The sequence below is a fragment of the Chrysoperla carnea genome, chromosome 5 (genome assembly GCF_905475395.1).
Source record: "Chrysoperla carnea chromosome 5, inChrCarn1.1, whole genome shotgun sequence".
In the NCBI taxonomy this organism is placed as follows: domain Eukaryota; kingdom Metazoa; phylum Arthropoda; class Insecta; order Neuroptera; family Chrysopidae; genus Chrysoperla; species Chrysoperla carnea.
In genome coordinates, this window is record NC_058341.1 from 37,057,677 (window position 1) to 37,070,592 (window position 12,916).

A 12,916-nucleotide genomic window follows, 5' to 3' on the forward strand; every position below is an offset into this window, starting at 1 on the left:
GTCGCCTGATCAATATGAACAAATTATATTTGATATGATGAATTATTCAAAATTATATCATTAGAATAAGAAATTTAAATTTCTATGAATTTATTGAGATCAGATTGAATAATTTATTGATTTTTAAAGAATTATTTTAAATATCTAAAATTTAAGTCTTATGAATATTTTTTGAATTAATAAACTGAGTACAAGATATTTGAATTAATATTATAGAACATTTTTTTTATGTAAAATTCTGTTATTGAACGTTGTGGTTTGATTCTTAAAAAAGCCGTAAGTAATTTCTACTCAGACGAACTCGTTATTTTTTTCAAATTAAGTGAAGATGATAATATTAATCACATCAACTTTTTTGAAAATTGAAATGAAATTTTAATATAAGAAAGAAGAAAGTACGGTAAATCATTTCAATATAAAATAGTACAATAAAAATAATTATTTAAAAATCATGGTAATAAGGAAAAAAGTGTTGCATCTTTGGTATTTGCCACAGTTGTTTATTTGGTTGTAACAACTTCGTACCGAAAAAACGACTACTTAAACCTCTTTTTTGGGAGATGAAAAAAATCAGTTTTTACAAATTACTTAATTTTACTTTTTACTTATAGATATTTAATTTTATTGTACTAAAAAGTTATTCAATAATAATAAAATTAATTTGAGAGTAAATCATACTGAAGTGTTTTTCCAATTGTACTTTGTGATTAAAAGTTAGAAGAATATTATCATGATTTTTTTTAATCAAATAATGGAAAAATCATTTTTTTTTTTTATTTTGTTGCAAATTTTGCTCACTTTATCTGGTTGATCCGTTTAAGTGTTAATTAAAAAATATGTTATTAAGTAGTTAAACAAAAGTGATAAAAGTATGAGACGGGTGGTAATTTTAAATTAAAATGACTTGGTAACAATATAATTAAAAATGGAATTAAAATTATTTTTTTTACTCATACAGCATATGCTGTTTTCCATGCGACAAATATCTAATTGTTCATTTCGTGGGTCTATTAGTCACTCGAGCAGGGCCAGTGTTGACAGATCTTCCGTTAAACGTTAAATCTACCGCATTTAGATTAGGTACCCCGTTATATCTTTTTTTTCTTTAATCAACCGTTTTTTATTATTTCTTTTGATCATACTGTTTTTTTTCGTAATCTTCTGCTTTTTATTATTTCGGTGACGCATTTATAATAATAAAGAACCGTACTTGGCCACTACCTTTCGCACCTCGGCGGATATTTTGAATTTAATTTTAAACAATTTTTGTAACTTTCTAGCATTAATTTTGTTTTAAATTGGGAAAAAATACAAAGTCTACCGTATTTTTATCGAATCTAACGTTTTTTAAAGGTACCATCTATCGTTTTTTGTTCGAAATAGTCTGGCAACACAAAGCAGAGCACTCATGTGATTTGTGCTTTTAATTAAACTCTCGTTCGCAATTGATTATACACTCGTTGAACAATATACTATTATTAAAATTCGAATTATATATAATTTTTGTAAAAGAAATGAACAGACAATGAGAAACATCTCATGGACTTTAATTTTAAAAGTTATAATAATTTTTAAAACTATCTTCTAATATTTAGCTCTTATAAACTTCAATTAATTTTAACGCAAGAGGTGGCTTTTGGGGGATTTAAATGATACCCTGGGAGTTTTGAATGGATTTTCATTAAACAGTTAACAACCCATATATTTTTACAGACAAAATCTACTGGCTGAAAGGTTTTATTTAATAATAAATTTGTCCTTATTTTTGGATATTTTACAACCCTTAATATGAATACCAATTGTTTGTCGAAAATAGACCTCAATTCTCATAATTTACAAAGAATAATCCAATTAAAATATTAAAGGTACTCAATTTCTCGTTACTTTTACAGCACTATTTTCTAATGACTGGTCTATTGAGATTTGAAAAATGGAAATATTTACCATAATTTTGACCCTTCTAAGCAGTTGGGTAACATACACCAATAATCATAATAATAAAAATTTCTTTTTATTATATTTTTTGTAAAAATCACCTACCCATTGCCACATCTCTTGTTGGCCCATTTGTTTACCCATAAGTGCATTTTGCCACACTCTAAATAACATTAAATATGCTTTATCCCTAGTACCAAAACTAGTAAAGAACATTTTATCCGTTTGTGTACATACTAAAATTGCATTTGGTATTACTAAAGCAGTTTTCTCTTTCGTAATCGAAGTAACATCCTTCCATTGTAAACAAACGGTTGTTTCCCATCCAAAAATACTTGCATGAAAGCATAGAAAATTTTGTGAAACAAACATACGACCATGTACTAAGATTTCCTTTTGTAACGCACACGAATAATCTGTAAAAAGAAGAATTGATAAAAATTACATACCTGTGAATATTGTTGATAAATTGAATAATTTGCATTTTTATCAGTTTTGATGATTTTTTGTTTAAATATTAAACAGTTTATAAAATCTAAACTTAAAATACTTCGACGGAATGAACTACATTTTTTCACTAATCGTGTATGATGATGCGTTGATTTAAAACGTAAATGTTTACTTTTTTTATGAGATTTACAATTGTAGTCCCCCATTCATTAAACCGATTGAACACAAATAACATTTTATTAAAAAAAAAAAAAAATGTAAACTAATTTTTAAACTATTGATTTTGGATGTGTTTAGGAAGTTCAATATTTAACAAATGATCAAATAAAATTAATATTTTTTTAGATTTTTTAAAATATGTTTACGGTTTTGTGTAATGAAAAAAGATAAGACACTAAATATATATCTCGCTTAACTTATCATATTACTATTATGAATGATTATTACTTGTTGATAAATAAATTATAAATTGTTGCTATTAACGTCTATATGTTAAATAATAAATAATAAAGTCTTTTCTGTTCAATGATTTTTTTTGTAAAAAAAAAAATCTATATTATATTATTTTAAATGAACTATAGGTTATATTTAATACAAATTGCATACTATTTATGTGATAATTAGTTTTAATATAGACATTGTTTTTTTGAAACTAATTATGTACACATACAGGAGGATGCATAAGTCACAAAACTATTTTAATATTTTAATTTAGTACAATAAAATTGTAAAAAAAAAATCATGGAAATAAGGAAAAAAGTGTTGCATCTTTGATTTTTGGCACAGTTACTTATTTGATTGAAACAACTCCGTACCAAAAAATCGACTACTCAAAGGGGGGGGGGGGGGGGTCAACCAAGATTAAAAAAATGAAAACAATCGATTGGTTCTTAAGATAGACTACACAGAAGATGGAATTCATACCTTTCATTTTCTGTGTAGTCTATCTTAAGAACCAATTGATCGATTTCATTTTTTTAAATGGATAATGTGCTCCGTAAAGCCGTTCCTTGTGTAATAAAAGTGAGGTCATTTAAACGATTTAATTTTTCCAAAATAAAATAAAATCATAATAAACAAAATCCTTAACTATAAGTGTCCAAAGGCATTCGAAATTAAAGAGGGATTTTTATTGAGTTCAGTTCTTTTATGGAGAAATAAAAAAACTTTAAATTTAATTTTAAAAAGGTTTCTTCATAGTTCGAATCATGTCACCTTATTTTCTTATAATTAAAATCATAGTTTGTTTTCAAGAATGCTCGTTCATCATTCGATTGATCGTCTTTTAGGGTTCCGTACCTAAAGAGTGACAACGTTATCCTGTTACAAAACCAATCTTTAAAGGGTTGATGAATCAGTTTCTATAATTTTAATATGTTATGATAAACTAACAAAAACATTTTTTCTCAGGGAGAATTTCTCGGTATCGTGGAATCCACTAACACATACAGAAAAATTGTTCTCGAGTTGGTAATTTTGATTTATAATTAAAGTCCTTTAAAACACTCAAGTGCGTGGCTTCGATCTCACTAACCCAAAATTGACGCCTTTAAACTTAATTTACGTCAATGTGTTAACATTTAATATAATTAGCGTCGTAATAATTAACTTGCGATAAAAATTTCCTGACTATTCCTTGATTATGCAAACAATTTCCTAACCATTTTTGAAATCTTGTGAAAAATCGCAAGAAGTCGATAAAAATTATATTTTGAATCATGAAAAACATAATTTAACAAAATCAATCGGGTTCAAAAAATACGATATATTGAGTACAGAATTGATAAGGATGTTTTTAAAGTTCAATTTCGAAATTGCATCTTTGTTTCCTGCATCCGATTGATCAAAACTAGATGCAGATATTAATATCTGTCAATTGACATTTATAAACAAGAAAATTATTGCAAATTCAAATGAAATTATCATAGAATGATAATAAACTATTTTCCTAAATTTTGTAAATTTTGTAGTACAAACATTTTTTAATGCACATAAAACCAAGTATTTAGACCGGAATTCATGTATTTATTATTTGTATTGGTTTACTAAACTGTTGTATACATATTTGCGAGGGTATTTTTTTTATAATTCTCTTTAATCGGAATTCATAATATTTCAATGGAATTTACAGGCCATTTTTTACCATTAATTATTTTTTCGATTATTTGTGTTACAAAAAAATTAAATTATACATATGTATATTATTCAGTTTTTCAAAGCAATAATATCTACTCAAGACACACTAATTTTTTGAAATTAATTTAACTAATGTTTATAAATTCATTATAAACTCACATGCCTACTACCATTACCATCTAGTTCTTAATTAGCCGTACTTCTTTCAGGAAAAGGACCCGTTATTTTGTATTTTGTAAAAATAAACTTCTTTAATCAGACTTAAGAGGCAAGTTCTTTGTTTATAAAATAAAACGAAAGACCTAAATAGACTTTGCTCAAATGGGAGATAAATTTTTTTTTATAGAATTAATTTTAAGTACAGATGACCTGAAAAATTTCATCTGATATATTACCCAATTAATTTTTTTAGTTGTTTTGCTTTGAGTACATTCAGTGCAAGTGATCTTAACAATTAAACAATATTGATAATTATAAAAAAATTAGATTTTTGAATATATAAATAAAATATATTGTACTTTAACTGATAGCTAACTGAACTTAATCTCGTGACCAATACGCAGATAAAGCTCAGAATTATGTTTTCAAACAATATTAAATGGAGGTTTAATAAATATGATAATTTTTTTTTTTACATTGTTTATTTGCGAAGTTCTCCTATGTCAAGGATAATCGTGAGTTAAAAGAAATTACTATAATAATTGCTTTTTATTCTAGTCGTAGACCAATAAATATTTTGTTTAAATTCCCTACTTTGGAGGATAGAGATAAGGAGAATTATACATAAAAAGTGTCTATCGAAAAGCAGCAAATAAGGACTGAGGAGTAAGATAAAGATCTAAACAAATTGTTAGAAAAGGATAGAGAAGTTCACATCAAACAAACAAACAATTTGCTTCATTAGCGCCATTGTTGATATTTTGGACAATTTTTTACATTAACCCCTATTTAAGATAGTTCTCCTTTTCTCTACCCTAAATATTCTACGTTAAGAGAAAATAAATTTAGGGTAATTGTTTGTTTACTATATTTAATAGTAAAGTATACGTTCTATTGAGTAAGCTGTAAATTGCCAAACAATGAAAAAGCGGTATAGGAAATACTCATTCAGATAAAAAAAAAAAAACGATCTACTCTCGAAGACAGAACGTATGATTTGAGAAAATGGAATCGAAAATTTGACTGGAAGTTCGAGAAATAAAATCGATTAATTTAGGTTTTCTTTTGAAGTATTCGACTTAGATTTTATTCGAGGAATACAATAAGCACACAGAACGGAGTGAGCACATTTATGGAACGTAAAAAATTAGTACCTATTATTTTTGCGATATATTTTATACCGTAATTTTATTTCGTTTATTCGTTTACTAGATATATTGGCACGATAAACATTTTAATCGAGAATTTAAAATACAGAAGAAAGGTAAAAAATAAGAAACAAGAATAATAAAGAAAATGTAGGATCTATTCCTGATTAACAAACATTGATTTCTTTTTAATAAGAAGATTGAACTAATTTTATTAAATTTATTAGAATCGTAGGTCAAATCTCAGTGGTATTCATTTTTCATTAAAAAATAGATAAACTAATAAAAATTTATAAATAAATAAATATAATTAATGAGATTAAAAAAACATTTATTTATATTTACCGCACGTAATGAGTGCAAATTGAGAGCGCTTGGAGGAATAATGTGACGCAGTTTTATGTAGATGGAGGTCAGTGGGTAACGTAGATTTTTGTATGATAAATTCTGTATAGTTTTCTGTACAGTTAGGTGATGTTATGTTATGAACAACTTATCGTGAGTTTATATACAGTCACGGCGTAACCATACATAAACTTACGCTACTCAATTGCCTCTATCTAAATAAAACTGCGTCAGGTCACCACGCCATACTGCGTCTCAATATATGCTCGCAGTGGTAAGCCTTGGGAATGTACGTAACCACATTTGAATAGCCAGACTTATTCATGTAAGCTAAGCTCGTAAAGCTTGCCTACTTAGCTACGAGAAGCGGTGAAGACGGAGCAATCAGTGCTTCAGGATCAAAAATAATTTTAAAAAAACTTGGTTTTAAGTTACAACCAGAGCGTAGCCGATTAGGATTCCGGCGTCCAAGCTACACTTTTTCTAATTTATTCCACCGTAGATTCGTGAATCAAATAAATCATTTTCATATTGTTACTATTAAATTAATTTTGTTCTAAGTTTGAAAAAGTTTGTTCTATAATACCTAAGCCAAACACTACGAATATCTGAGAAATGACATCTTTGAAAAGGCCTGAGTATATATTTCGTTAGACACTCAGAAATTTAGCTAAATGCATGTGTTATTCCTCAAATAAACCGAGTTTTTAACTGACGTCTTACGGTATTAAGTTGTTCTGAACAGATCCATTGATTATTGATTAAATTTAATTATTATTAAGTAATCATTTATTGATAAAAAATGTCTATAAATGATTTTTTTTATTTTTGCGTTCTAGAAACAAAGAAGAGTTAAAAAAGATCGATTAAATTAATTATTTAATTTATCTTAATCATTCATATTAAATAAACGGGTACTAATATTTATAAAATTAGGGTTCCGTATCTACATAAAGAATTCATTAAAAATTATTTAATTTAATTTAATTTTTTTTAATCAATGTCTTCTGAAATGTTTTATTGTAGTCTAAGAGACGGTATAAGGTCGACCTTCACTCATCTGATAACCAGATGAGAAATATTTTTTAAGAAATTTTATTGATTGATAAACATGCCTATGATAGCTTGTCTATCGAAAACTGTTCACGACTACTTCTAATTAAATTAATATCAATCAATTTTCATAACGGCTTTGTCTTGCAATCCTATACCATTATTTTCGTAATTAATCTTTCTTCTGATAATAACCGTATATGGCATGAACAAGTAAGTCAATATAGGTAACTGCACCGATCTGTTAACAATTCGAAATTGGTATCGGAAGGAATATAATTTAATTACGAAAATAATGGTATAGAATTTGCTGCAAAAAATCGCTATGAAAAAAAATTTATTAAAATTAATTTAGTTAAAAATAGTCGTGAACACTTTTCGATAGACAAACATCATAGGCGTGCTTATCAATCAATAAAATTCGACGAAGGTCGATTTTTTATCGTCTCCTGTACTATTGATTCCTAAAACTTCTTATATGTACAGGACGAGATAATCTTGGATCGAGGTCTTATATAGACTTCGAGGTGAACATAATGGTATCTTGGCTTAACGGATTTTATAGGAATATAAGTTGCGATAGGGACAAGTTTTAGATGTACTAGTGCTCTGGGTCAGTTCCCGATAATTTTGCAAACAGAAATCTTCCCTAAACTGAGAGGTGTCCAGATTTGTTACAATGAGGTACATATGATGTTTCAAGGAACTTAATTGCATGGTACAAAATAACACATCTTAATCTGGATAGCACCTTTTTGATCTGAGTTTTAGTTTGAGTTTGTTGTACGTTTTTCGTACCAAGACAGTGCGAGACGTCTCAAATTAAGGATTAGTTGCGATAAAGTTGATTCATAAAAAATATATAAATATTCGATATTAGTATCTTAGATATTTTTGAAATCAATTTCACCATGAATCTTTAGCTCAATTATTAGATCACCCGGTTAGCATTCAAGGACGTATCACGATCAAAACATAATTTTTTAATGTGTATTCGGGCAACGCCATGTTTTAATCTAGTTGTAGATAAAATTGGCATAAACTTACTGTTATTTCAACAATCTTTAAAAATATGAATTATGCATGTTAATCTTTTCAATAAGTGTATCTGATTAAATCAAGGTTACACATAACATTGCGTTATTATCAGCCTAAAATTATTTATAAATAAATAAATAGAAAAGGGTCGCTATTTTTAAATATTGATATAAAAAATACGTCAATATGGATGGGTAGGTAACCACTATGCAAGCAAAAAAATTGCCCAACCTTTCCAAAAGGTATCCTTTTTTAGTATAAAAAAAATTACTTCGATAAAAGATATCAATTGAATAATCAAATTAACGAATAATTATTTTCTAGGAAATTATTGTACTTTTTTTTATTGATTCAAAGTTTTTCCGAATATTACTGAAGTCAATTGTTGATAAAATCCGGTTATATTAATAAAATTTAAGTGCCAGTCAGTGCTTTTTTCAAAATAATATTATGACTAATCCGATATCGACGAAACTTTCACTAGAAGGTTCAATGCTTACTACTTTCTCGATGCCGCAAGTTAAATTTGAGATATTCAATAAACTAAATACCATAGATACAAGAATTAATTTTTTAATTAATTTTTTAGATAATATATTATTTACTAATCACAATTTTAATTGTTGAATGGATTACTCATTGTTTTAATTATATGTGATTTAAGTTTATTGCGTAATTTTACGAATACCTATTATATAGGATGATTTTTTAATATTTGATAGTAATTGAAATGCAAGTATTCAAGTTAATGAATTTTTTGCTTCAAATTTTCTTATTTTGCATTTTAAGAAAAAAAGTCATTCTTTGTAAGAAGTTTTGCTTATTCTGAAAAGTGTGTAGGTATATTTAAAACTTCTTAATAATGTACAGGGTAGCCAAAAATTTGGATCACTATTTTTATTTTTGGTAAACTACCCTTCTTTTTTATAAGTTGGCGAAATGTTACTAAAAAAAGTTACTTGAAATGAACAATTATGACTCTATACAAAATTACAAGAAGGTCTTTCCAACTTTGACAATTCCAATCTTAGTGAATGTTTATCCGAGAAAATAAATTTTTTAGCTAGTTTCTTCTAACTAGTCTACAAAAAAAAAAAAAAAAATAAAATAAAATACACTCTCGAATAGTATATGTTATTTGATTTATTATTATTTTCTTTATTACGTTTTTCTTATAATTACAGCTTTTGTTCAAATAAAAAATGATGCTATAATTAAAGTACACGGATCTCCTTGATATTTTGTATAGAGTCATAATTGGTAATTGCGAGTAACTTTTCTTAGTAACATTTCGCCAACTTATAGAAAAGAAGGGTAGTTTACCAAAAATAAAAATAGTGATTCCAAATATTAATATACATACATACTTTTCAGAATAAGCAAACTTCTTATAAAGAATGACTTTTTTTTCTTAAAATGCAAAATAAGAAAATTTACAAGTATAGTTACCTCTATCTGGGGACACACTATATTATTTAATATTTTTCACTAAGGTTTATTTCATATAAAACGATGTAGTATTTCTTAAATTATTCATTAAAAAATGGTTTTATTCAAAATACCAACTTTTATTGTTAGCAGGTTAGCTGCAATACGTCATGTGATATCACATTTAAATTTGTATTAAAATTATAACCAAATCCATTTCTTTCTTCCCTTTTAATAGAGCTTTTCATATCAAAAAGTGATTACCTTTTGTTTCGGACAGTTTGTTAAAAAACTAATGTGATAAAATGAATAATAAATTATCTTGTATCTTTTTCCAACTTATTACTGTCTGTACGAAACAAAGACTTGTAATTGAAATTAAAGGGTCTATAAAGTACAGAAAAGTATGATTTTTGTTAGTTTATCATATAAACTTATTAAAATTGTTTTTTTGGACAGGTCCATTATGACTTTAACTAGATCTCCAACTTAATCTAATAATTAGTGATAATTAAATACCGTTGGGTTTACAATTCCAAATTCTGTTTAGTGTTTAGTGGCAATGACATCTCGTTTCTTCCAAAATCTAATTAGTGGTAATTAAAACAATGTATTTAACTTACCAACAACCAACCGTTCATCATCAGGAACATCCTTAAAAAGCCGTTTAAAATCTTCTGATCTTGATTTATAAGTCGGATATAAAACATTCAACCATGAAGATTTCTTTTTTTTCTTTTCTTTGTCACCTTTGCTATCATTTTTTTCCGATTTTTCTCCATTTGTGGTTTCTTTTTTCTCATTTGGTGATGCACTACCACCACTGCTACCACTTTTTGGTGATTTTTGCGACGTTGATCGATTTACTAATAGAGATTTTGGTGATTCGTTATTTGCTTTTACATTGGCAGTCTAAAACATTATAGATATTTTAAGATAAAAATTTTTAATATCAACAGGAGAGAAAAAAGGCAATGCGCAATCGCGGTTATTTCTTGTCTTTAAATTTCTATTACCGTATTCCGTTTAAAATATTTAATTCCTTTTATTATTATTGTAAATATCAATGTTGAAATCATACCAGTGAAACGCGCAACAATGCACAACAAGTGAAACGCGATACTAGACAGATTTTTTCACTGAAATCTATAAAATTATGGTTGAATCATAATTTCAACCATGAATTAGATTTTCGCGTAGTTCATTGTGAAGCCAGTAATCGCGTGTCGCACTTCACTTTGGTATGAATTAATCATAAGAGAAGAGAGGTTGTACATTCGGATTAAAATTTTTTTGTGGGAACATATGTATTTTTAATTTAGACGCCGCACAGTTCATAAATTAGAGTCTTACATTTTAATTAGTTACAGTCTATCAGATAATGACAAGAAAAAAAAACAATTTTTCACAGTCTGTCTATGATAAAGGGCGTATATACATTCACAAACAACAGATAAAAGTATAAAATAAAATGCATAATGCATTATTCTGTTTTCTTTACAAACAAATGATAATGTTTAACTATGCGTTATGTACGTTATTTTATACATTTTTCTTCTCATTTTTCATTTTCCTCTATGTTTGGCAGACTGTAAAAAATTGTATAATTTTTTTTGCCACTATCTGTTTAAAGTTTACTTTTTCAATATTTACAGACAAATTCAAGTTAATGAAATATCATTATTTTAATTTAATTAATAACAATTATTATGACACCTTTCAATTAGTATTGTTAGTTACATTTTTCGGAATTATTTTAGCAGAATTTTACCCATTATGATGGAATGAAATTAATACAGAAATTGGATTAAAATCGTTAGCACATGAAAATGAGAACATTGCCATGACAGCATAATAACTATTTTACTGCGGAAGTTTTTTTTACTCTTAGTTTTCTTCATAGCTTATCTTTATAGTCAAAAGTCTGTTTTTGCTTATCACTAAACAACGAGAACTAACTCTTTTCAATAAATTATCAAATTTTGGCAGTATGGGCACAGTGTCTAAGTAATTTAAAATCGATTTCCGTTTATTATTAATTTCCGTTTATTTATGATTTTACATCAAGTACGATGAAGAATTTCGATTGTAGCCTACTAACTACATCAAAACTAGACTATCTCCCATCCGAAGATCGAAACAGTTGTTTATTTGCTTATTCGTAAGAATTAACTTACAAATATGGACATCATTAACACAGTCTACCAATAATTTACGGGTTTTCGCTATTTCTATAAGGTAATCAAAATGGATTTATACATTTTTAGTTTGAAATAAAAATAAAACGGTATACATTATCAAAATGTAATTAAATTTTCGTTTCTAAGCAATTTGAACACTGAGAAGAAGATTTGAACCAGAGAATGACCCCGAACAATCAACAAGATTTTACAGGTTCTAAGAAATAAAAAACTAAAAACAAAGATCTTCATTGATAGATTTTTACTAGGTGGGGGCTAATTTTTGAAACAAAGCGGCAATTTTACTTAATCAAGAAGCCATTTAACAAGAAACTGCCGCATTTGAAGTCACAAAAAACCACGAAAAATATCTACCAATTTATGATAAACTCACGTGTTCGTAATCATGTTAGCATCCACAAAATTTAACCTATTTATGTGTGTTTGTATTTTGTTTAAGAGGCGATTATTTAGATGAAATCATTTTAATTAAAAAATCCATGACCCAATCTCAGCATAATAAATAATTAAAAAAAAAAAAAAAAACTAGACTGACACGACCGAATGTTATGAAATTCTTTTCGGATCATATTTCTGTTAATACGCTTCGATCGAAATCTCAACGAAGTCGATATCACTTTTAGTTCGTGCGATATCGCTGGCGAAAAAAATGACCACGAACGTACCTAACGTCCTCGTCCTAACCATGAAACGTATCAATATATAGAAAATTTCGGTTTCGAAAATCGGACCCACTATAACTTTCTATGCTGAGAAGTTAAAAATCTCATTGATATCTTACACCGTTTTGTTATTATTCAAATTAAAAAATGTATAGCTCTTATCTGATCACTCTTTATTTCTAAATTTTTTTTTACTTTGATTTACCAACATTTTACGAAACTGATTTGAATAAGAAAATAAAACTTGCTTACGCTGTCTTGTTCTGGCATAGAGTTGGTTGACGGTGAACTTAATTTTGATTGTACGCTTTTATTAGTTGGACTGTGTGACCTACAATAACAATAAATTTAATCAAATTTT

The 12,916-nt window shown here is 27.2% G+C and overlaps 1 protein-coding gene across 4 annotated transcripts in view; it reads right to left on the reverse strand.

The window, feature by feature from the left end:
* Positions 1–12,916, reverse strand: part of LOC123300150 (protein Aster-B-like) — a 35,337-nt gene that overhangs the window by 10,838 nt on the left and 11,583 nt on the right. For all 4 annotated transcript variants that reach the window (XM_044882648.1, XM_044882646.1, XM_044882647.1 and 1 more), the window contains exons 3-5: positions 12,808–12,886; positions 10,316–10,604; positions 2,041–2,351 (exon numbers count right to left, since the gene is read on the reverse strand). In XM_044882648.1, the coding sequence (XP_044738583.1) occupies positions 2,041–2,351; positions 10,316–10,604; positions 12,808–12,886 (679 nt within the window). The remainder of the gene's footprint in view (positions 1–2,040; positions 2,352–10,315; positions 10,605–12,807; positions 12,887–12,916) is intronic.